The 26,875-nt window shown below is 36.1% G+C and overlaps 2 protein-coding genes and 1 long non-coding RNA gene across 19 annotated transcripts in view; all 3 read right to left on the reverse strand.

Annotated features, from left to right (window-relative positions):
• Nucleotides 1-18,015, reverse strand: part of LOC122518105 (sodium channel protein para) — a 58,381-nt gene extending 40,366 nt beyond the window's left edge. For 12 of the 17 annotated variants that reach the window (XM_043636808.1, XM_043636812.1, XM_043636801.1 and 9 more), the window contains exons 1-5: nucleotides 16,349-18,015; nucleotides 6,577-6,654; nucleotides 4,681-5,482; nucleotides 4,156-4,335; nucleotides 1,801-1,833 (exon numbers count right to left, since the gene is read on the reverse strand). In XM_043636808.1, the coding sequence (XP_043492743.1) occupies nucleotides 1,801-1,833; nucleotides 4,156-4,302 (180 nt within the window). In that variant the 5' untranslated portion in view covers nucleotides 4,303-4,335; nucleotides 4,681-5,482; nucleotides 6,577-6,654; nucleotides 16,349-18,015. The remainder of the gene's footprint in view (nucleotides 1-1,800; nucleotides 1,834-4,155; nucleotides 4,336-4,680; nucleotides 5,483-6,576; nucleotides 6,655-16,348) is intronic. The other 5 variants (XM_043636809.1, XM_043636805.1, XM_043636806.1 and 2 more) reach the window with 1 other exon arrangement.
• Nucleotides 18,016-18,042: 27 nt separating this feature from the next.
• LOC122518106 lies at nucleotides 18,043-18,946 on the reverse strand. Its single transcript, XR_006303979.1, has 2 exons — nucleotides 18,880-18,946; nucleotides 18,043-18,726 (listed from the first exon to the last, which is right to left on the reverse strand). It is a non-coding gene; the product is annotated as an uncharacterized LOC122518106 (long non-coding RNA).
• A 965-nt stretch (nucleotides 18,947-19,911) lies between these two features.
• Nucleotides 19,912-23,141, reverse strand: LOC122518155 (glycosylated lysosomal membrane protein B-like). The gene is made up of 6 exons (XM_043636897.1): nucleotides 22,961-23,141; nucleotides 21,587-21,826; nucleotides 21,261-21,464; nucleotides 20,929-21,159; nucleotides 20,553-20,845; nucleotides 19,912-20,456 (listed from the first exon to the last, which is right to left on the reverse strand). Exons 1-6 carry the CDS (start codon nucleotides 23,039-23,041, stop codon nucleotides 20,282-20,284), a joined length of 1,224 nt encoding a protein of 407 aa, XP_043492832.1. The 5' UTR covers nucleotides 23,042-23,141; the 3' UTR covers nucleotides 19,912-20,281.
• Between the last annotated feature and the right edge of the window lie 3,734 nt (nucleotides 23,142-26,875).

The following is a 26,875-nucleotide window of genomic DNA, read 5'->3' on the forward strand; positions in this document are numbered from 1 at the left end:
TTGAAGATCACTTTACTTAACATATTTTGAGTGATGTCGACTATTTATTTATCGATTCAATTTTATCGTAAATAATTTGTCCTATTTTGCATTGATTTGAAAAATTGATGATAGTTTGTCTGTCTGTTCGTTCGTTCTTTTATTCGTCAGATTGTTTTAATCGTGGCTAGAGAAAAAAATATTTAACCAGCATCACTCTGACTAATGGCATATGAACAAAATATAAGCATCGGCTGAATTGGTTGCTGCTGCTGATGCTGATGCTGATGCTGCTGTTGGCTGTTACTGTTGTTCATGATTGTACGTGCTATTTCATCGAAGAAATTTGTTTGCTCGTTTTTTTGAATCATCTAACTCGTCTATCTTTTCTAGCAGAAAAAAAAATCTAGAAATAAATTTCGCGTTATAAATCTTAGCAAACGACGACGAGTAGCAAAGATTCAAACAGCAAGAAGCTTAAACTTGTTCTTTTATAACAGTCCTTGTCTCTTCTCATATATATCAAGTGTATATGTAATTGTATATTGTATCTGTGTGTGTGTGTGTTTGTATTATCACGTCGGTGACAAATAATTCTCGACAAATTTATGAATGAATGAACGAATGAGTGATTAGAAACGATATACCGGGTGTCGGATTTATAATTTGTTCTCGTCACCGGTTTTCCAATGTTCAATTCTATTTATAATAAAAAAGAAGAAGAAAAAAAAGAGAATAAAAAACGAAAGGAAGAACAAGAAGGAGGATTTGAATTCTAATAAAATATAGAATGGCGCATCGAATACAATGGAAAACCAGATAAAGATTCGTTACGTCGTCGTCGTCGTCGTCGTCGTCATTAGATCGTTTGTCCTTGAACCAAAATATAGTAGTTGCTATTACTGCTACTGCTACTGCTACTGCTACTACTGCTGCTGCTTCTGCTGCTGCTGCTTCAAATATGAAAAGGAATTTTGTCGAAACACACTAACCGTACATCGATTATCGATAATACTCCTGGTTCGATAACGATATACTTATGTATATAATATACATATATATGTATATATATGTATATACTTTTCATACATGTGACACGTGTTAATACTTCCTAATATGCATATCTTATTGTATATGTATACATACACATATATATATATATATATTTATAATAATATAAATATAATATATTTAATTAATTATATTTATTATTTTATTATTTTATATTTATTATTTATTTATTTATTATTTATTATTTTATATATTATAATTTAATTATATAATATATAAAATAATTATAATAATAATAAATATATTTATAATAATATTAATTAATTAATTTATAATATTAAATATTTATAATAATATATATATATTATATAAATAAATATATATAATATGAGTATATCGAGATTGACGTATAAGGTATATGCATAAGTGTAAATGTGTATGCGTGAATGCGTGTATAGATCAACTGCTTAATTCTATTGCATCGTGACACAGTATATGTATAAGAAAAATAGCATATATACATAAATCATATATATATATATACAAATGCACGCGTATATTATAAATGGTGATAACGCATGTGTGATTTATAACGTGTTAGAAATGCTAAGGGTTTGAGAAAGTAATTAGGGTGATAGTTATACAGAAATAAATAAAGAAAGAGAGATAGAGATAGAAATAGAAAGAAAGAAAGAGCGAGATAGAGAGAGAGAGAGAGTGTGTGTGTGTGTGTGTGATAGAGAAAAAAAAAATATTAGAGATAGAGATAGAGATAGATAGGGCATTACTTAGCATGACACAACGTCTTACTTCTTTTTTCTTTTTCTTCCGTCCAAAACCTCCCTGAAATTGGAGAAATGGAGAAACAGTGGTTACATACAGAAATACAGCAAACAGATATAGAAAAGTATTTGTCGGGGAAATGTTTAGCGTGTGTTTTAGGATATGTTTTAGAGAAATAGAGAAAAAGATATAGATAGATAAATAGAAAGATAGAAAGAGAGAGAGAGAGAGAGAGACAGATCAAAGGGATTAAATTGATTGCGTTCAATGAATTTGAATTAAAGAAATTATTTTTGTTTTGTTTTGTTCCTTTTAATCAACCGCAATCTTTGTTTTTCTTTTTCTAATCTACGATGATAAAAATCTAATCAACGGGAATACGATCAAATGCGAAAAGAAGAGAAAGATTGAGGGGGTGGGTGGGTTTAAAGGGTTAAAGAATTTTGTTGTTCAATCAATCGCAATGGTTTTTCTTTTTCTTCTACTTTGACAAATTGGTTAAAAGTGGAATACGAATAAGAGAAAGATAGAAAGATAGAAAGATAGAGAGAGAGAGAGAGAGAGAAATACAGAGCAGGGAAAATGTATAAGGCAACAACAGTTAAAATATATATATATATATAGAAAGAGAGAAGAATACAACGTCATATATAATATATAATACATAATATCGATCGTGTCTATAACATAAGATACAAATATACGAAGATCTCGAAGCACAAATTGGCGAAAATGCTAGGATCAATTTGGGGATTAATTTCAAATAGGGAAACGATAAATAAAGGTTTTCTCACGTCTATCATATAATAATAAGATATAGATATATATTAATTATAAATTTATTATAATATATATATATAATTAAATAATTAATATATATAATAATTATATTTTTAAATTTAATATAATAATGATAATTATAATTAAATAATATTTAATATAATATAATAATTATATTTTTAAATTTAATATAATAATTATATAATATTATAATTAAATAATAATAATTATAATTAAATAATTAATATATAATTAAATAATATTATATATAAATTAATATAATATTATTTAATTATAATATTATATAATATTATTTAATAAATAAATATTATTATAATATTATTATTAATATATAGTAATATAATATATAGAAGCCTAATACCGATTCGAAAACACTCTCCTTCTCTCATTTGATTTATTCGCGAACTAAACTAACCTTTCTTCCTTCATCTTCTCCCCTATCTTATCTATTTTTTTTTTGTATCATTGCGTAAAAGAGAACGATTTATATTTATTACCAAAGAATGATAATTTTCGATCACGATTCGCTAAAGAAATAAACGAGAAGAGAAAAAGAGCGAGTTTAGACAACACCTAGCATTACCATGGATTTTTTTTTTTTCTTTTTTATCCTTTTTTTTTTACATTGTCATAAACGGTACGTTGATACAGACACAGATAAACGGCATTGCAAAACATCGAGCTTTTTAACACGCGAAACAAATTTTGTAGATACACAGAGGATAAATACAATGGAAGAATAATACAGGGGTAATATATTTTACTTGGTTACGAATATAACTGGCAACTTCTTTTATTTTTTTTTATTTTTTTTTTCAATATTCAACTTAGACATTAAAAAAAAAAATAAAGAAAAACGCGATTGCACTGCTACGTTTTTTTGTTGTTGTTGTTCTAATCCGACAAAAATAAATGGGACACGAGTTACTGTTAAAAATAAAAATATAAAAATATAAAATAAAATTACGTACGTAGTAGGAATATTTCAAAAAAATTCTTGAACAATATTCTCGTGCGAAAAGTCGAATCCTTTTTCTTTTTTTTTTTGTACAAAGGGCCTACCTCCCCTTCCTAGGTTCGAGCTTATCAATGAAAGTACAGCGCTGGACACTTGAACAAATGAGAACCATCTGATTTTTATTGATTACAAAAATAATTCTATTTCGAGATCAAATCAAATCAAATGAAAATGAAGAAAATGATGTTGCGAGATATTCGAAGGATGAGACAGTGTCCGGCGCTGAAAATGATGGGAGAGGGGGAAGAAAATAAAAGACAAAAATGATACACCTTGTTTTTCATAGTCTCACATCAGACGATTCTCATCCGGGATTAGGGAAAAAGTAAGGGGTTAAGGGTGGTGGTGGGGGGAAAGGGTATATATTTGATTATGCGAATCCTAGACCTAGACCTAGACCTAGATCGAAATTGAATTAATTTCCTAATTTATTATTATCCGATCGTATAATTATTAGGGAAAAATCAAAAATATGAAAATCTGGTATAATATATATATATACTGAAAAAAAATGAATAAATGAATGGTGTTTCTTTTTTTTTTATGGGATATGATCGTGTTACCTCTCCTTCCGCTCTCTTCTTCTCGAGTTCCTTCTGCTTTGCATGTTCCTCGGCGATGCGAGCCTCGATCGCTGTCAGGGACTCCCGCGTGAACGGACGGAACAAACTTCTTTCTTCCTCTGTTATAGAGTCAGACTCTTCGGACATTGTCTAGGCTACGCACAGCTTCCTGCCACCTTCCTGCACAGGTATATTAATATTAATAATAACGAATATGACGATGATTACTACGACGAGGATTCAAAAATCATTCTAAGGGTTTGGTTGGTGCCAATTAATCGAGATATCGAATTATCGTTTGAAGTTCTCGATTGGGTCAAGTGTAAATCAATTCGAATAATAATTAAAAAATAATTGGAAAATTTGGATAATATTCTTGTTAAGGTTATTAAAAAATAAAGATCTCATTTCGTTCTAACCGTAATGAAAAAGAAATTCGAACAAAACCATAGGTGAGATACGTGGTTGTTCACCGAACAATGTTCACTTTGTTTATCGCGAAACACGAGACAGTTTATTACTCACTTTTGATTGGTGCTAACAGTTCCTGAAGTGTCGTGTGTGCTCGTCCCACGAAGATGCAGGAAAAGAGTAATAATAATAGAGAGCCGATTGATGCTGCTGCTGCTGCTTCTGCTGTTGTTGCTGCTGCTGCTGCTGCTGATGTTGCCGATGACAATTGTCTTGATTCCAGGGCCGGTGATTCCTCGGTGTCGATTCGTCGGAACTCCTCGTCCCGTAGATAAGATTATACGGCGCCGTTACGTTTAATCGGACGGATAAAAACGCACCTTCTTGCAGCACTGACTTTAAAAATACTGCCGGCAATTTATCGGCAATCGGATGCTCGCACTTACAGCGAAATTTCCCTCTAATCTCTTTAATTATTTTCCCGGTAATATCGATGCACTTCTCGTTACTTGTTTTCTTACGAAACTCGTTACCACTCTTGTTGTTGTTTTTGTTGTTGTTGTTGTTGTTACTGTTACTGTTGTTACTGTTACTGTTACTGGTGGTAGTGGTGGTGGTGTTAGTGGTGGTGGTGGTGGTAGTGGTGTTGGTAGTGGTGCTAATGCAAATATCGTTTCTTCTTCTTTTGCTGCTACTGGTACTGCTGTTACCGTTGCTGCTTCTGCTTCTGCTGCTGCTGCTGCTGATGTTGCTGCTGATGTTGCTGCTGTTACCGTTGCTTTTACTTTTGCTACTGCTGCTGATACTACCTGAATCTCGTTCCGACGAAATGGCCACGAGAAATGACGAACGCGCTGCAGCAGTGCGTGCTATGTCGGGGACCGTCCAACGCGAACCAAGATTTTTCATGTCCGACCTGTGTGTTATATAATTAACTAATTATTTTATTTATTTATTTATTTATTTATTCATTGTATTTGGATTATTCAATAGGAAACTATTCTTGTGTTTATTATTTGTATCAGTAGCGTAATGTGTGCCACGTGACTATCGAGCAAACAATGTTGCGAAAGTTGTTCTCGAAAAGTTAGTTGAAAGTCTAGGTGGAGTCTAATCTTTCTCCGAAGCCGTTCACCTATACATTAACATAAAATATAGTAAAATACACGTACATATATATATGTAGATATATGAATCATTCAAAAGGCAATGCAGTGTTAAATTCAGAAAATAAAACTAAAGAACACTAATGTTTTACAACTATACATTGGTTTGAAAAATTTGTGGTCTCCAAATTTGATCAAAAAAATATATATAAAATATATGTTTTTGTTCCTTTTTCAAAAAGTAGACTTGCATTGGCTAGCATTGGCTTTTAAAATTGGTTTTTTAAATTCGATAGGAAACTTGTAACGTCGATTAGGTTGTTCGTTTTGACTTTAAATCCAAATAAACTGTCAACGAAGCCGAAATAGCATGGCGAAAGTAGTCGTATGGCGATGTTAACGAAACACGTTCGGTGCTTGGAAACATTGATTTTCCCGCGAAACCCACTGAGAGAGAGAGAAAAGAAAAGGAAAGAGAGAGAGAGAGAAACTGCAGTCTCGCGAGTCTCGCTAACGAACTTTTTTCATTAATATTCGGTCGGGATAAGCTAAAGAGAATATTTCTGGCGTGATCATCGTAACGACGGTTTCATTTATGTTTCAACATTATCAAAAGAAAAAAGAAGAAAAATATACACACACCCTTTATATAGATAAAATTGAAATATAATTCGATATTCTCTAGGTTTCCAATACCATTTATTACACGATAATATAATACACGTGTGTGTGTGCATGTGTGTGTGCATGTGTGTGTGTGTATATTTATATACACGTAAGAAAAATGATTTCGATCGATTTTATCGACCGATACGTGTCGGTGTTTTTTCCTTCCCTCATTTTTTTTTTGTCCTACCTATTATTTTTTTTTTCTCTCTTTCTTTTTGCAAATGTATATACTCACGTGTGAATGAAGCGACGGGTGCGATCAATCCGTTATCCGAAATAACATAGTCTGCTCTTCGTGTCGGTCGATCCTTATCTGCAACAGAAACGAGGACAGTGGGTTAAAATGCTGACACACCCCGTTCCTCCCGGATACGTCCGCATCTAACGGCCATCTTTCTCCCGCGCGAATCGTCAATTATTTTTTTTTACTATTTTCTAAACCACGCGGTTTACTTTCATCTTCTTCTTCTTCTTCTTCTTCTTCTTCTCTCTTTTTTCTTCTTTTTATTTTTATATTTTATTTTATACTTTTTTCTTCTAATTCAACGAAATTTGTCTCCCTTTCCAAATTCTAAATCGTATCGTTTTACTGTTACATTATTTTTTTACCCCCACCCCCCAATTCGATAAAATTGAACGATTGTGTTTCTGAAACAATCGTTTTTATTTTCATTATTCCTATTCGATATATAACATTACATTTGTTCGTACATTTGCGACTCTAATCTTTCGCTACCGCAAAATAAATTTCATTAACTTTTTATCTTTTTGTTTTTTTTTTTCTTATTCTTTGATCTCGTTGCACAAATAAATTGAAATAGAAAACAAATTGGGCCACTTTATTACCGCGATATTATATTTGCATTGACTTTTTCATTCTTTTGGTATATAAATAAAAAAAAATAAAAGAAAAAAAAAGAAAGAAGAAGAAAAAAGAAGTTGGGGAATGCGTGCAATGGAATAAAAAATTGTGCACGTTCGCGGGAAATGGAACGAAAAATGAAAAAAAAAAAGAGGAGAAAGAGAGAGAGAGAGAGAAAAAAAAACGTCATGATTAATTATCAAGGCAAGAGAGAAGTGTTTCGTTCGATTTGTCATGCAAACGGTAGAACAAATAATTGCCTTCTTTACCGTGTCGCTCGATACCATTCAAGAATCATGGAAACTTTTCTACTTTCGCAAAAGTAGCATGAAACGAACGAACCGTTCCCATGTTTACCGAGCAAGCAATACAGTAGAATCTCGATCGTTCATGTTAATGGCAAAGGTAGCTAATCGGATAATCCACTTTTCTGATAAACTTTCTTCCTTATTTCGCGATAGGAATTGATAAAAAAAATAACTCTTTGTGATATGATTTTTCAAAAAACGAACAGAACAAGAAACAAGAACAAAACAAAAATAACTTTTTTATTACACAAATCGCATAGACGCAATATTTTATTTCTTATTCCATTTTGTTAATAATTTTTTAATGATTGGTCATACAAAAAAATATCGGAGTATTATAAATAATATTTATTCGCGTATCGAATTTATTTGTATATGAATATCTTGTGGCTTGTTGTTTGCGTTGATAAAACAAAAAGAAAAGAAAAGCAAAAAAAAAGAAAACAAAAAAAAAAGAATTGTGTTATTCGCGACGCTAGAAAGAGTTGTTCTAGATTAAAAACTCCACGACCTTGTGCATTCAGGCGACCCACTTGGGCACGACGAACAGGTACCTACAACCGCGTTAACATAGAATCGACTGTCCACGAGGGTAGACCATTTATTACAGGTGCATCGTCAACACACCTTCGCAATATCCCCTATCTCTCTAAACGTTTCGATGAATCTAACAATGAACAAAATAATAGAAAATAAACCAACATTATATAATATATATATATATATGCGTATATTATATTTTAAGATATGATTATCATCGATCATTCAAATAGAAAAAAAAAACAAACAAATTAATTATATAATTTTTCTATTTTTATAATTAATTAAACATGTGTGTGTTGAATTCTAATGTGAAACATCGATCATCCTAACTATTAGAATTAAAATTAATTCTACGTTAGTTTGTCAATGTTTTCCATTTGTTTTAATTATTAATGTCATAATGAATGATCGAAGAAAACGAAAAAAGAAATAATTCAAAAGAAAAGTAGGTCGACGAGATGAATAAGAAAAGTAATCATTTCGATCATAATAATTTCGATGAAAATATATATACACATACATACATATATATTTTGTGTTTTAACCCATAGAAAAATAAAAAGAGAAATATAGAAAGAAAGTAATGGTGGTAAGTCTCGAACACTAGCCGAGGTAAGGTGTCGGTGGTCTTTGACCGAGTTTCACGCGGTCGATCATATTCCGAACGAAACTCGGTCACACGTTTATGCATCGGCATCGTCCTCGTCCTCGTCCTCGTCCTCATCGTCGTCGTCGTCGTCGTCGTCGTCGTCGTTGGTGATGATGGCGGCGTCCCGGCGCCAAAGAAAATCCCACAACGACGCGAATACTACCCCTTACCCTTCAACCCCTACCCCTTCTATGCAACACCGTGGAAAAAAAAAATAGGAAAACTTAAAAAAAAAAAATGAAACTAAAGGAAAAAGGTTTTCTCTTCGATATCGTCGAATCGACTGTGAAACGAAAACACACGATTGGTTACGAATATACCCGAGTCGTAAACTATTCTCAAATTATACCAACACCACCACCACCACTACCACCACTGTCAAACACATACATCCTTCATCTTCAACTTCACCCTTTTTACCACCCCCTCCCCCCTTCGTATCACTACTTTTATTACTACTACTATTACTATTACTAATACACCAACAGCAGCCTTCTCATCGCGTCTTCCTCTTCCTCTTCCTCTTCCTCTTCCTCTTCCTCTTCCTCTTCCTCTCCTGTCCGCAACTCTGGACGCCTTTTAATTTGATTACTAATCCAATTAGAGTGACATACTCCTAGCTAAGGGAAGAACCACGGCACGAGTACCCTTTCGCCCAGGGACCATCGTCTTTGTCGTTGTCGTTGTCGTTGGTTGTAAAAATATTTCGAAAAAGTGTTTCTTATTCGTTTTACCGCCTATTTATTTTGTTATCCATGTATCTTTCTTTCTCTTCTTTTTTTTTTTTTTTTTTTTTTTCACTTTACTCTTATTTTTTATTTTATATTATATTTCTTTACTGTAGTAGAATTACGAATGATATTACGAAACCACTCCCGTTAAAATATAATTACGAACTTTCAAGAAAATAAAAAGCAACATACAAAGAACACAAAAGCAACATACAAACAATATTTGAAACAATGTTACTCGAACTTTGTCGAAAAATGTGAATCTTTTTAATTCTTTCGATAGTTTAATCGGATCGTTACGTATTATAAAGTAATTTAAATCGAGTAATAATTTTTAGAAATAATAAATGCAACTAATTCGAGGGGTTGATCCCTCTCCTGAGAGATTTTAATTCCAAACCCTGTTTCTTTATCCGTTCTGTCGTTCCGTATTTTTCTTGATTTTTATTCGACTATCTCGAAGAGGATGAGATGAAACTCTTTCGTATGGAAGAAAGAAAATATAATAGAAAAGAAAAAAAAAAGAAAAATAAAAAAAAGGGAAAAAAGTAATAAGAAAATCGAGAATGTGCGAGCATGTGTGCATATATATATATACATATACGTGTCTATGCACATACACACACATACATACATATACACACACATGTATAATACGTTGCGACGGAAAAAGGAGGTCGCTTGAGGTAGCAAACTAGCGAGCCACGCGTTTACGATCGAATAGGTATATAAGTATAACATAGCTTACATATATATATACATATATAAACCATTTCACATATATATAAGTAACTTTAGAGAAGTTCGAATACTTTGATGGAAAACGATTTAACGAATTTCAAATGTGAACAATGAAAGTGGAAAAGAAGATTACGCATTGGAGATAATTTCCTATCATCTTACAAACCTGCAGACATACGTGCATACATATGCAGACAAACACACATATATACACATATATATATGTATATAGATATAAATAAATACATATGTATACTTATATTGTACTCTATAAATGTCTTTAGAAAATATTTTATAGAGAAATGCTTTTAAGTACGTTTGCCAGTTTCAATTGTAGACGCGATCGATAAACCGTAAAGACACACACATACACATATGTATATATACATACCAGCATACATACATATACATATACATATATATAGATATGTATAAAATCACGATAAATTTCAAGAGAATAATTTCATGTAAAAACTCGAAGAAGTTTCATATAAAAAAACATAATCACATATTTATAAACTCTAATCAAAATGAACAACGATCTTCGAAAGTACAAATTCAAAGTTAGAGTTATTAGTTGTATTTATATTTTTCTTTTCCTTTCTTTCTTTTAAATATAATATCTGACAAATTTTCAATAGGAAAAGAGTAACGTGTTTCTTTTCGGTTTGATCAAATTTAGTAGAGAAAAATATCGGAAGTTTGGCATTAGGATAAATAATAGGGGGATTGAGGGGGGTGGGGGGTGGGGTATTCCCCAGTGACCTGTGACCGCCATCTTGGAATGGATGGAAAGCAGAACGGACGGTGGCTCCACCGGAAACCACCGGTGAAGAAAATCTATCCCCCTATCTTCTCTCTCTCTCTCTCTCTCTCTTTCTCGAATGATATGGCGCGGCGGCGGCTCGACGCCGACGCCGACGCCGACGCCGACGCCGACGTCGCATGACGTCACGAATCAGGCCGGGTACGTTGCGGAAAAACGTTGCCATGACGACGAACCACTGACGCTACCGTCCCCCTCCTCCTACTCTTCCTCCCCCTCCCCTCCTTCTACTCCTCCTATTCCTCCTACTCCTACAAGTACAACCATCGCTACCACCACCACCACCATTACTACTACAACCACCATTACTATTCATATGTCTCGACGTTACGTCTAATCTCTCTTATCGAGAATTTTCAATGACGAAGGAAGGGAAGGGAAACGGGGGTAGAGAAGGGAAGGAAAGGGTCCCTCACGTTGGTCGTTGATCGATTTTTTTTTTTTCGTCAAAATTATATTTTCTTTTTCTTTTTTTTTTTCTTTACCGAAAGATAGACAGAGGGAGAGAAAATTTGTAATATGAGTTACATAAATGAAGGATGAAATCAAAGAATTTGTTCATAGGTAATAGAAATCCATGTGCCACGTGAAAATTTGATCGATCGATGTATATTATAAAGAGGGAGAGAAAGAGTGATATTGAAGAGGGGGTGAGGAAATGGTAATGCATTCTGATCGCGGTTACCGTTAATTGTCCGACACGAAATTGACTTGTACTACTTCCACAATGCGATTCGTGACGAATCGTCCGTTACTACTTCGTACGATATTTTTCCACTTTTGTTTGCTCGCTTGCTTGCTTGCTTTCTTTTATTCAATATAGTTTACTTCTTTTCTCTCTGCGGATTATTATAACGTATTTACGAGAAGAGGATAAGTATTTCAGAGCTTTGATAAAGAAGAAAAAAAAGAACATTACTCGTAACGTGTCATTTCTAAAAGCATCCCTTAATGCCTCTGCGTTGAGCCAACCAACTAACCAACTGACCTCCAATCCTATTAAAATCCATCCCCTCTGGTTGGTTTCGTGGTATAATTCTGATTATAATTTAAACGATATAGGATTATATATAATGTTGCATATGCAGTTTTAACGTTTTATCGAAAATAGGAAAGAGATTATTTGCAATCCCTGTTAGCGGTTATAACAATCGTATTCGTTGTATCCGACATAACAGGAATTAAAACCGATCTAGCCCTCCCCCACTTGACGCATTGCTGAAATCTACCAATCGTTGCAACCAAATCTATATTGTCAAACAAACAAACAAACACACAAGGAAACAAGTATTAAATACAATTAGAAGATATTGGCGTATTCTCTTCAGTGGGGTGTGTATATTTAATTCGATTGTAAAAATAATACAAATATATATTTCAACTAAATATATTTAACACAAGAAAATGATATATAAATTTGCAATCATATTAATTTGCAATATGAAATGATTGCGAACGATGATAATCGCCAATTGAATTTACATCAAATTTATTTTATCTATTTAAAAAAAAGAGAGAAAAAACAATAGCGATGAACGAAGAAGTAGAAAATCTAGTATGATGATCGATTAAATGAATAAAAGCAATCGAGAAAAAAAAAACAGAAAATAATTAGGATTTGGTCGAGTGTAAAAGGGAAAAAACTTATTGGGAAGATTAGCCTAGTTTGAAGTGTATAGTCGAAATCGCGTAAGTTCCCTTTTCTTTTCTTTTCATTTTTGGGGGGAGGGAAGGGGGTGGTTCTTTTTCGTAGGCGAATAATCGATCGCGTTAACTCTCTCTAATTCGTTCGAAAAGTACAGGCGTACTCGTCCCGGTACACTTGTACTCGAAACTCAGTACCAAAGTAAGCATGGAGAGCACCTGTTGCTCCCCTTCGTTTGTTCCTTCGTTCCTTCGTCCATCCATCCATCCGTCCGTCCATCCATCCGTCCATAACTTCGTCCTTTCATGGTTGGCCCTTTAAACCCCACCCCCCTAACTACCATACAAACGATTCTTACCTTCCACCCCTTGTTATTTGTTCCCTAACCTTTGTCACGAGGAAGCCCTTAATTCTGATCATTCTAACGAGAGAAATAAAAGGAAAGGAAAATAATGGGGAAGTGAAAATGAAAATAAAAATGGTGGTTGACAAGTTGTAATACGTTAATCGTATGGGGATTATAAATGAATTATAATGAATTATAAATGAATATTTTTTCTCTATCAAATTATATTATTATTCGAGTAATATTACAGTTATTTAAGTATCGAAAGAACAAATATAATATACATGATTATTTTCGAGGTTGCGGTTATATAGAAAAGAGACGACGAGGAGGAGGAAGAAGAAGAAGATTGGAAAGAATTCGAGTCAGTGGAACAGGCAACGAGCCAAATCTTTGCACTGCCAACGTCAAACCCCGTAAAAGCTTTTTATGTACTTAATCAAGGAACAACGAAAAAGAATTTGATGAAAATAGAAACGTTTAACCGATCTATATAAACGTTGACCATTCGATAAAATTATGGGAAGTAACGAATGCAATTTGTCTCGGTATTCGCGTCATTCATATTAATATTCTCGTAATCATTAAAATAAACTATAACAATGGATACATTGAATTGATTTATATATATATATATACGTAAGATCTATAAATATATCCACATCAACGTGGATAAAAAGAATGAATTGGAAGATACGTTCGTACGTCATACTTAAAGGGAGGATGATGTTCGTGCGAGTTTCTTCAGGACAACCAGGACTGGCGTAAATCGGTCCTCGCGACCTTTGACATTACGTGCGAACAAACGATCATTTATTTACCAAAGAAGATAAATTTACTAACTTCTGCGAATAAAAAATAGTCACCGCAGAGAAAGAGAGAGAGAGAGAGAGAGAGAGAGAGACACACACACACACACAAATACGCATGCAGAAAGAAACTAATACATAGTGTGCATAGTGTAAAATTGATTTTTACTTAAACCTGATTTCAATAATAAACCACCCTCCCCTTAAAAAAATAAATTATCTATGCATGTCTATCGTTATTCGTAAGAGAAACGTAACGAGTATAACAAAAGGGAATTTTTAAGTAGTATAGGTCGATCATTAACGCGACTCCAATGCGACATCGACATGCACGTTCTACTTAAAAAAGAAAAAAAAAGAAAAAAAAAGAATTTAACAAATCAAATCGAATGAAAATAAATGTTTATCGATGTTTCAATGATTGTTCGTAATAATTGTTTATAAAATATGATAGTAATAATAATCGTAGGAGTATTGTAAGTACATGCAATAGATCGTATCTGTCAAGAGCTTGGCCGAGTGGACAATGAAATTGATGAACTTTTGCAAAGGAAGGAGAAATAGAAAGAGAGAGAGAGAGAGAGAGAAAAGGAAAGAGAGAAAGAGACAGGCACACGTTATGGTATCACGCCTCTTATTCTCTTGGAAGCTTTCCAAAACAAGCTCGTCGAATCGGTAACTCGGTCGCATTCAAAAACGCGTGTGTCCTTCCTATAATATTATCAGAAAATAATCCTTAAATAAAAAGATACGCGAAGAGAGAGAAAAATTAAGAGAGAGAGAGAGAGAGAGAGAGAATAAATAATCGAATATTCTTAGTGAAACGTGTCTGAGAATTGTCTTCAGAGTTATACGGGAAAAAAAGATCCTCGAGAACGGCCTGGACTCCGTAGTCTGTTGGAAAGAGAGAGAGAGAGAGAGAGAAACGTGGAGAGAAATAAAGAGAAAGAGAGGTGGGTGATCGATATCGTCGTTAGACGTTCAAGCAAATCGTGCACGGTCCGTATCGATCGTGCAATTTTCGCGCGAAGGAAGGTCACCGAGAGCGAGAAACGAGCACGCAACTTGCGCGTATATTCGCTTGGGGAAGTCATTTTTTTTCTTTTTATTTTCATAAAAAGAGAGAGTGAGAGAGAGAAATAATAAATAAATAAATTAAACGAATACGCGAATGTGTATCGGTAAATAATGAAAATGAAAATTTTCGTGCTACGATTGTAGAAGAAGTTAAAAAAAGTAGAAAAAGAAAAAGAAAGTAAAATGTTTGTTCGATCCGTAAGCTTCAACGACAAAGTCGATCGATATATCGCAGTGTCTCTTTTGCGCGAGTGGCGCCTCATGCGATTCGATCGCGCGCGTTCCACTCGAATAAGAAGATGACTTTCTTTTTCCCTACTCTCTCTCTTTCTCTTTCTTTCTCTCTCGTGCTCTCAAGCAGGCGTGTTCTTCTCCGAAGAGGCATGCTTTTTTCAAGAACCCTTTCCTCTATCTTCTCCCCTCTCCCTTTCTCTCTCTCTCTCGCTCTCGGTTCTTCCTTTCCAAATGTTCGTTCGTTTCTCTTCATTTCATTTCATTTAAACGCGCCTATTTCGCACGAGAAACACAAAGCTGCGAAAACGAGGACGACCAGAATGACGAAAACGAGAGAAAGACGTGGCCGTAGTAACGCGAAGAAAGAAGAAGAAGAAGAAGAAGGTTGCCACCGTGTTACTCGAAAGTAGTATAGAGTGGCATAATGTCGCCACTGTCGCAAGGAGAACAGCCGCGCCGCCCTACACCACGCGGCTCGACTACTTCCCCACATAGTCTGACCACACTTGGACGTTACTACTTCAAGTGGTAGAATCAATGACTGGGGGGTTGGCATGCAGATGGGAACACACGCATCCAACAGACAAATACAAGATTTCTAACTAACATTAGATAGAGAGAGACATTTAAATGGCACACTTACGATCGGAAGATTAGCCCTTTTCGTCCTTTCTTTTATTTTTTCTTTTTTATCGAAAACTATGATATATACGTACGAGTATATAAATTCATATATACATAAATATATATATATATATATATATATATATATATATATATATATGTATCTATGTATGTATGTATGTCATGAGAGAAAGAAAGAGAGAGAGAGAGAGAGAAGAAATAGATATACCACGTACACGCACAACGTGGACAAATATAAATATGCACACTGCGGATATCGTGCGTTCCCTTTTTTTATTCTTTCATATTATCCCCTATACTCTCTCTCTCTCCCTCTCTTTCTCTCTCTTCTTCTCGCTCTCGTTTCCTCCGGCAGAGAAAAATAAAAGCGATAGCAAAGCACAGAACCAAAAGACGACGATGCACTAGAACCTTCTCTTCTATCTCTTATACTTTCTCACTGAACACTGTAACTTCCTAACTCTCTTTCTAATATTTCCTATCACCTCGATCTTCTTTCGATATTCCTTCCCCACTTTATATGCTTCTTCTTGTTTATATATATTTGATTTCGCTTTTAAAATGCAATTTGAAATGCATCTCTTTACGTACCGACTTTGGCTTTAGATTACACTGTCTTCCTCTGTTTCCTCCAAGCACACTCTTGCTCTCCTATTTGCTCCTCCTCTCCTTGTCCGTTCTCCTTTCTCTTCTCCTCCACTTCTTCTTCTTCTTCTTCTTCTTCTTCTTCTTCTTCTCCACCAAATCCTCCTCTTCCTCCTCTTCCAATTCCTTCAACAGCTCCGTTCTTCTTCCTCCGTGTTCGGCACAGCGGCAAGAAGGACCCGCCCCGTGTTGCGCTACACGAACGTGTAGTGAATGAAGAGAGCGTAGAACTTGCTCTGCGACAACATCATTCGGCCTGCCGTTATCGGTAGCACTTTGGCAGAGGCCTCGCCGTCGTCATTTCTTCTTGATTTGGCCGTTGTTCTCGATAGAAGACCGTAAACGGCCGCGCGCGAGCGGCGCAACCAGCCGGAATTGATCGCGCGTTGCTGCGCGCGATAGCGGTGCTGGTACTGCTGCTGGTTGGTGGTACTAGTGGTGCTAGTAGTGGTGCTAGTAGTGCTGCTAGTAGCGGTGGTCCCTTTTTCTTTATTTCTTTCTTTGATTTCGAGGACGAAAAGGAGAGAAGAAGCCCGCTGGCCTCGACGTCGTCGTCGACGACGACGACGGGCTAGGACGACGACGACGACGGCAGCAGGACGTAGCGGTGCTGGTGCCGATGACAAAATAATAACTTCCTTGGTAGTAGTAGTAATGGTAGTAATAGTAGTAGTAGTGCCGACGACGATTACGTGCTTATGACGAAGACGCTGCTGCTGCTGTGGTGGTGGTGGTGGTGGTGGTGGTTGGCGATGGTCGTGGTGGTGGCGTGTTGCTGATGGAGATTCGTAGTATTAGTGATAGTAGTGGTGGTGGTACTGCTGCTGCTGCTGCTGCTGCTGTTGCTGCTGCTGCTGCTTCTTGCTGCTGCTGCTGCTGCTGCTGCTGCTATTGGTGGTGGTGGTGATGACTGTAACGATGGTAGTAGTGGTAGCAGCGATTGTGGTAGTGATGCCGCTGCTGGTGGCCGCGCCGAGGATCGCACCGAGGATCGCACCGAGGATCGCACCGAGGACGACAAGGGCGAAGGGTGGTGGGAGCGAAGGGTAGGACGCGCGGTTCGCCCGCTCTAGCCGCACTGCCCTACGTCAGACCGTCTCCTCCGTCGGACCTCCTCCTCCTCCTCTCTCCTCCACTTGTTCCACCTCCACCTCCGCCTTCGCCTTCGCCTTCTCCCCCTCCACCACTCGCACCCTTCTCCGATACACTTTTTATTTTCTCTAGACCGACGTTTCCTTCAGAAACGACGACGCACCGATGCTGTCCCTTTGACTCCTTTTCCTTCCTCTTGCTCCCCCTCCTCCTTCTACTCGATTCTATCCGGCACATACACGGGCGCGCGCGCGCGCGCTGCCTCTGTCAACCCTCTCCTTCTCTCGCCCTCCCTTATCTATCTATCTAACTATTTCTTTCTTTTTTCTTTCTTTTTTTTTCTTCGTTAATCTCGTATTATTCTTCCTCCTCCTCGACCAGCTCCTCCCCGTAATTGATCACAAATAACAAACGTTCGTCGCTGCTGTTATCCTTGCTGGTTCGTTCGTTGATTCGTTCGTTCGTTCGTTCGTTCGTTCTTCTTCCTCTTTCTCCGTTTGTTCGTTTCTTCTCTCGCACCTCTCTCTCTCTCTCTCTCTTTCTCTCTCTTTTGATCTTCCTATCTCCCCCCCTCTCTCTCTCTCTCTCTCTCCACACCACTTGTTTTCGCGACGACGAAAAGCTCGTTCCGGGAGGACTGTCGCGGCACAGACGAAACGAGCGACGCGGACGTTACTGCATCGCCACGCGCCAAACTCGCGCAGCGGATCCCACGAGAACTAGTTTCTCGTGGTCGCTACCCCTCTTGCTCCCTTCCAATTCCACCCTTTTATAGCCGCACCGTTCGCAACAACCCCCTCCCTCGAACTCGACAACTACCACCTACCCTTCCCTGCCTGCCTGCCTGCCTGCGCTGAGAGATCTGCTGCTGCTGCTGTTCGAGCTTTTCCAAATCCTCAAAAGCTTTTACCCTTATCTCTCTATCTCTCTCTCTCTCTCACACACATACGCATTCACACGTAAGGACGCTAAACGCTATTACGCATACACGACTTTCCTTCAATCTTACCCAACAAATACTCGTGGCTTAGGTTTCCTTCTTCTTCTGCTTCTTCTTCTTGCTTCTTGTTTCTTGCTTCTTTCTCTTTCGAGTCGGACTTACCACCAAACCTACTCTACTTGTTGTTAACCGATGAAACGAGTAATCGAAGGAAAGGGCTCATCGATACCTCCTCAATGGAGAACTTCAATGAACCAACCGGTGGTGTGCGTCAGCAACTGCTGACCAGCCCCTACGCGTTATGTAAATGATCGATCGTACTTGATAATGTGTCTTATTATAATTTGTATTAATGCAAGGATATTGAAAGAGTTTTTTTCTTTTTTTTTTTCAAATCAGTCGATTAGATAAAATCATTAATTGATTGATCATGCTCAAAACCTACCCTCTCCTTCTTTTCTACTACACCACCATGTTTGTGATTTTCCCTCTCTCCCTCTCTCTCTCTCTCTTTCCCTCCCTCTCCTCTTTCTCTATATCTATCTCTATCTCTCTCTTTCTCTTCGTTTTTCACCCTTCAGGATACGTAAGCTCTCGAGCTGTTCACTTCCGTAATACGACGGATCAATGAATGTGTACCCCACCAAGCGACAATCCTCGCTTCACCTCACCTCGCCTCACCCACCAACCACCCACCCAACCCCCATCCCCTTCCTCGAAGCCGGTGGCATCGAGAAACACGGTACCACACCGCGCCACTCTTACTACCTTTACCTGAAAACATTCGGCAAGAATTTTCATACCATCCTCCTACCATACCCCGGACGTGTTAGTAAGCTCGTCCGCCAACAACCTCCACTCATGTCACCAAGACATCATATGTATGATTCGAAGAAGAAGAAAAAGAAGAAGAAGAAGAAGACACTTCAACGCGAGACTCCTAGAGATCTTCTCTATCTTCACCATATTTTATTATTCCTTCTTATTCCTCCTGTGCGACATCTTTCGTGACCAATCGATAGTTTTGTGCCATTACGTATCCTAAATTTTTCAACGAGAATAAGGACGATTCATATTAATAACAACTTTTATTTTCATTTATACATTTCTCTTTTTATTTTATTCTTTTTTGTTTTTCGCATCGAGGGTGCAACGAAACAAAAACTTCGTACGAAATTTCTTTTTTTAAAAGACCCGACACAAATTCATCACCCTCGCGAGTAATAAAACATTATCTCTCTCATACGTCATTTGTATAATATATATATATATATATATATATATTTTTAATCGAATAAATGTATTTTTTTTTTTTTACTTTTTTTTATTTTGTATAAAATCAATTAACGACGATCAAACAAATTTTGTATTAGAATGGGGTAAAAGAAAATCATATTTGTTCCATGTGTGTGGAACATTATTATAAAAGGGACGGGTAAAAGTCTCCTAACATTTAATCGATGCCTCTCTCTCTCTCTCTATCTCTCGTCAGTCGGCCGTGCAACTACGCGTTCGTGTAAAAATATCCATATAAACTTGTTGTTTGTTCGTGTGCTTGGTGTGCATAATTGCAGAGAGAATATCTCGGCTTCGGTTGTTCTCATCGGTGGTACAGTTAGAAATTCTTATAACTATATATATATACACATATATATATATATTTTTCTACATACATATACACATATATAATGTATATATATTATATATGTATAGTTATATATAAAATAAGTACATAGAAAATATATATATATACATAAATGCACATTGATATGTCTTTTGTATCTATATGTACATCCGTCATGTTTAGTCTAGATGGCCTGATTTCGGGCTGACCTTATTATTTGCTCTCATCGATTTAAATAAGTGTCAGTGTGTCGCTTGGACATACTGTTACGAACACACGCATACATTGCAGCTAGGAACATAATGACAACAGGAAGACCGAGTCCGATAGAAATGATTAGGATTACTAAATAGGATAACTGTTCGTCCGGTGGTGTCCCATATCCAATGATGAATGTCCTACAACGATAACAATTATTAACTTCAATATTTTTGTTCTTTTCTTTTTCTTTTTTAATTAATCTATTAATTAGAACATAATTCGTATACTCTTACCAGGTCGTGTAACGGGTGCTCTTATAAAATCCATCATCCTTTGATCCAAATGAGATCATGATTGTTTGTACTAAAATATCTTTAACATCCTGACCGTAATAACAATAAAGCATAGAATTCTTAATAGCAGCAACGCGATCGTTTACTTTAAATGGTGGATATTGTACAATTTCTGTCGAACTGCTTATACTTCGTGATGTCGATACGTAAGAAACTGGTCTCCATTGCAAATATGCACAATTCTGTTGCGTTTCGTTACTCCTGTTGAATCCTGGTGTTCTCACTTCGATCACCTATCGACAAAATATAAATTAAGTCAATTGTGTTGCATATACAATTGCAAATAGAATAGTTTTGAGTGTATCGAATTGGTCACCTCGAATATACCCGGTGTATGTTCGTCATCGAGATTCTTTTTAGGATCAATGATCATCAGTTTATCAGGATTACCACCATCGACGATCATCAATTCAACGGCGAATCTGCTACTGGTAAAAGTTTTGTTTGTTTCAATGTCGTCGAAAATTAAATCTACCAACATGGAATTTTCTGTGTGCAACATGTGAGGAATTGAATCCGTGTGTTCCAAGAAGTAATATCCTTTTAACTGAAAGAAAAATAAATATAAATAAATCGTTATATTCTTTATCCATCCGTTTGATAAACGAATACGAAACAAATCCACTTTTTATTTCAAATATTATTTACCGATGCTTTTATACTCCCGCGTCTGGTGATATTCGTAGTTGCATCGTTGTAAAAATTAGCTTCCATGTTTAAACCGAAGGAGTCGTCGTTCATCGAAAATGATTTGCGAGACCAAACAAATGATTCTGATTTTAAGACGTTTATATTCGTTGCATTGGAAAAATTGATCACCGCTGTATTATTAACGTCATTGAATTCGATTATCTGTAAAATAAAACAAATGGTAAATATATTAATAATGAATTTCTCTGAATTTATTTTTGCAATAAATAATTTATTTAAAAATAAACGAATGAATATATCAGTGAACGAGATAAAATACCAACCCTATTTATCACTATTCCGATCGTGTAAATTGGATTATCCGAAAATACAATGGAATTATTTTTTTTCCGTAAAAAATCTTCGCAAGTGAAATTCAATGTCGTCGGAAGTGACGTAAGCGCCATTAATATCGATGGTTTACCGCCAAAATCCCAAATGTAATGTAGAGTATTGTTGGATCCGTCTGCTCTCAAATACATCGTGGTCCAATTTGTATTGTTGCATTTTTCCTCGTAATGTAACTGAGAACAAATATTAGATATATAGAAAAATCAAACAGTAAGGGCTTAAATTATAACAATTCTTATCTATCGTACATAAGTTTTCTTCGATTTAAACAAAATGTTTATTTCCATGTGTTTAAACAATAGAGATCGACAAGAATTCGAGAAACATTTTTTGGAAAGATTTTCGTTCGCTCGTTTTAAACATAGCAAATAATTAATCCACGTGATTATTCTAGTCCTTGGTCACGAACATTTCATTACAATAAATTGTTGCAAAGTTTAGATATAAAAAATATAATATCGATCGCGCGCGCGCGCGCGAGAAGAAGACCTTCAACAACGTCAGTCAACAAATGGCGCATTTCGTAATTCTTATGAAACACATATTGTCTTTTTAGCAGCTGTTTTACAAAAATAAATAATTATGCATCATTACAAATTATTATTGAAATTACGCGCGTCATCCGAAATATGAAATACGATGTAACACTAATTACGAACGTACGCATATATCGATAAATAAATCAAGAGAGGGGATAAAAGTACTTTAAGGACCAATAGAAAATGGCGAGCAGAAAAAACGCGGCTTTTCGAATTTCTTAACAAAGAACGTATCGTTTTTATTATTAAACGAAAAGCATATGCATGGGAATGGTCATTAATGTTAATTGGAATTTGAATTAGTATAATTGTGTAAACATATTTGTGGTGTCGAATTTCTTATCTGCTGGTTGATAATTAAATTGAATGACGTAGTTTAGATTAGATTAACAATTGTAATTTATAATGTTAAAGATACGAACAAAAACATGTTTCTAATATCGATTAACAAACTCGAACGATTATTAAACGTTAGAAGGAAAAAAATGGAAGAAAAAAGTAAAGGTTATGATATATCATAATTTTGAGAATAATAATTCGTACAATGGAAATTAAAACAAACAAATAAATCATCTAATGGAAAATATTTGAAATAAGAACAGGGGGTCAAAGTCGCAGTGAATCATATGAGAAGAACCTTTGTTTCCGTGATCAAGTTTCTAAGAATTCTAGGCGACCAGCGCGATCCAAATCAGGTTCCAAACTTCGTAATTTCGTACAAATGTATAAAACTTCGTTAGGAAATAAAATCGTTTAAATGTTACATACCGTCCTCTTAACGGGTTCAGCGAGATTCATGGAAATTATAGACAAAAATAGGAACAGAGATATTAACGAAACCTGAGGCATGACTTATTATTAAAGTAAAAAACTGACAGCGATACGATATGAACACAGTAAAACGTTAACAATAACAGACTAACATCAAGGCAATAAGCAACTGAGGCGAGATTACGTTTACAGCGACGCACGATCAAATCTATTTTAACGTTTCTTACTACAACTAATAAGGACATCTTGCTTTTTACTAGTTTTGATAAAACAGATCTCGTGGTTACATTTATCGACCGAGATTCGATGGTAAGGTAGGTCGCGCGATATCCGATGGTAAGGTAGGTCGCGCGAGGACCCTACTTATCGACTAAGTTTAAAAATATTGGTAGCAGTTCACGCGAATCTTGATAGATGGCGATAGCTGTCCGTTCGTCCATTTTTTTTTCTTTTTTCATTCATCGCATACGAAACCGATAAAAATTAAATAAACATTTAAAAATAAGCGAAGTTTGTTCAGTTTATTTTAGTTTTTAAAAATACTTGCGAATTTATAAAAAGGAAATTTTAATTAGATAAATTAAATTAGTAATTTTTATATAAAGTATTAAAGATTTCGTTAAATGTACACAGATACAAATGTTACTCACCAAAAATACTTACGTACACACCTTTCGAAGGATTGGGTATATACGTACATATAAAAATGACAATATATACTACCAAAAATGAGCGTAGTTTTCTTGGATAGTTCTCACGATTAAATAACCACCACATATAAATATTTTAAACGCCGAGGGACGGAAACTCTTACCCCATTGACAGTCACAATTCGCCAACGGTGGTAGAGTTACCAATTCTCGACGCAGTACGTGTGAGGTCTGCATAAAAGAAAAATAGAAAAAAAAAGTAAGGAAGAATTGCGCATATCCGATCGAAATATTGCACAGACAATTATAATAACTTAAACTAAGAAAAAATAATAATTAAACAATATCAATTATTAATATAACGTAAATAAATTAAAAATAAATAGAGAAAGGGGGGGGAGAGAGAGGAAAAATTCTTTCGAACGATCGAGATGATGCGATGTTCAAAGACTTTCGTATGATTAATGATCTTTTTCAGGACACCCTGTAGAAGGCATGGAAAGAGAACGTGCAAAAAGAACGTTAAACGTGCAGACTGTGACCTTGACCGAAGCGTTGTCCGCGCGTGAGGCATACGCCGTGTTCGTACAGGACATGTACAGCAAACGTCCCCGACTAAAACGCACCAAGAAGAGACTAACACGTTCCCTTCCACGACCCTACGTACATATAGACACACATACGATTACAAATATATGTTTTCTGCAAACGTACCATTATTTTTTTAACGAACGACCAAACAATCCTCTCGCGTTTTTTTTTTCATTTATTTGCCGAAAAAAGCAAAAATTGAGCCGAGAGAAAAATGTCAGCAACGAACGTGTTACGAATATTTAAAAAAAAAAAAAAAAAGAAAGAAAAGAAAACAATTCTTTCTCCCGTCGAATTTTGATCTGCTCTTTTTTTTTCCTTTTTGGTTTCCTCGTCAAAGGGGGGTAAAGAAAAAAAAATCAAAATTACCGACACGAAGAGTCATGGACGACAGACAACGAGTTCTTCGCGACGACGTTCGAATGATACGAGTCAATGCCGAAGGTCGTCGCAGGAAGTCGAGATCCGCGGGAGAACGTCGGCTATGTAACGGGTGGCGAATTGTTTTAAGAAGAAGGAGACCGGCCTTACCTTCATTGTATTCATATGCGAGCAATAATTTCTCTCTCTCTCTCTCTCTTTCCTTCTTTCTCTTTCTTATCCTTAGTCTGTACGATCAAGGCTCTCAAGGTGAGCACTCCCGACGATACCACGAAGGGCAATCGCTTTCCTTTTCTTCTTTATCTTTGATCTAACAATGGCCTTTCTCCTTCCAGACGATCGAATCACAACCTTCGACTTTAATACCAGATCAAACGTAAAGCCAAATTTTTCTTGCCGCCACTTTTTCTCTCTCTCTCTTAGAATTTTTACATTTTTCTAATTCTTTTCTTTTGAAAATTACTTATTAAATATTGATGATAGAAAAAAACAAGTAGGACCACATAGAGAAAGAAAGAAAGCAGGAAAGAAAGAAAGAAAGAGAAAAAAAGGAACAGATAGAATACACCGAATACGTGACTAGTAGGTGTTATTAATTATCGATGAAGTTTAGAGTTAAGAATTTCACGCGGTTGTTGTTTTAGAAAGTCGATCAGTGAAGCTGGTGAGAGATAAGGGGTAGGGGATTGTCTACTCTATCCGTCAGACGGATGAGCCCCCGAGGTACGTACCGAATGAGAAGAGGCTCCGAAAATGGTGGGGTGGGATGGGTATCGAACACCTTATCGTTTTCTCTTTTCTCGATCGACATCATCCACGTGGGGGTCTAAGACACTCGGTGTTCTCTTACTCTCTCTCTCTCTTTCTCTCTGTTTTTCTCCCTCCCTCTGTCCTCTCTCTTTCTCTCTTGTTACGCACTCGTAAAGGCTACCTCGATGATAATAATAATAATAATATTTTCTTCGATAATCTCTTTTGTCGAATCCGAAAAAAAAGTCGAATTATATTTTCTCTGTTCATTCGAAAGAAATCGATTCACACGAATTAATTAAAAAGGCCCCGGCGTAAAGTTTGTTGTTTGGGTTTTCAACAAAATCGTCTAAGTCGTCGTCTAAGTCGTGGTCGTTGGGTTGCGAGGACGAGCACGATTATCACCGCCTGTCTGTCGGTTCTGGAGGACTGTGGGATCCCCGACTGCAACGTAAGTCGTTTCTCCTACGAGCCCGCCCGCCACCACCGTAGCTGAGCAGCCACCGAACGGACGAAAAACGGACAAAGAGAGTCTTCTCGTAGCGTATACTCGCTCGGCCAATGGGAGGACGAATCGCCACGATCACCACGGACCCTCGCCGTTCTCGAATGCGCCGTTCTTCGAGCAACCGGCTGCTCTTGCTTTTGCTTTTGCTGTTACTGTTGTTGTTGCTGCCGCTGTTGTTGCCGTTGTTGCTTTTGCTTTTACTTTTGCTTTTGCTATCGTTGTTGGTGCTGGTGCTGCTGCTGAAGCCGGCCGGCCGGCCGGCTCCCTGCCTGCCTGTCCGTCTGCTCGTCGTCAAGCAATCTTCTTGCTGATACACTTGCTTAACCGATACATCACCTATTGTCTTCCCAAATTGATCCTTTTTATACTCTCTGAAATCGTTACTCAGATCATCGAATACAATTGCAATCTTCTTCTTCTTCTTATTATTATTCTTCTTCTTCATTTTTTACTTTCACTTACATTCTTTTTACATCTTTTCTTTGGATAGTTCTAGTTTGAAAACTAGATTCCAAAAATTTCGTTCATTCTTATCGGTAACTTGTCTTCTACTACTTTCTATCTTACAACATTATTGGAATTCTCTTGTCCTCATAGTCTAGTGGTACCACTTACCTGAATACTTTAGTATTCTTGCTCTACTGATATCATCTATTGTCTTGTAACTCTTCTTATTTCTTTTCGAAAAAAGAACTTTCTTACGTTTTCAATACGATTATTGATCAAATTTAATTATAAGATAGACTCGATACACACAGAATATGCATAGTTAATTATCAGATTATCGTCGATTTCTTCTTACTTTTGTTTTTTATTTTCCAAGATCGTATTCGATAAAACGAGATTGTATTAAATGGTTCGAGATAATTATAAAAACATTAGAATTAGTTTGGAAAGTCTTTCTGTTATAAAATACAGACGCAACCTGATCGAGAATAATAATAATAATAATAATTATTTAATATCATTAATCCAGTTTCCAATGAGTATTCTATCATTTAAAGAAAAAGCAAGTGACCTTATCGTCGTAAT

This window comes from Polistes fuscatus, unplaced genomic scaffold, assembly GCF_010416935.1.
Source record: "Polistes fuscatus isolate 324 unplaced genomic scaffold, CU_Pfus_HIC Scaffold23, whole genome shotgun sequence".
Lineage (NCBI taxonomy): Eukaryota > Metazoa > Arthropoda > Insecta > Hymenoptera > Vespidae > Polistes > Polistes fuscatus.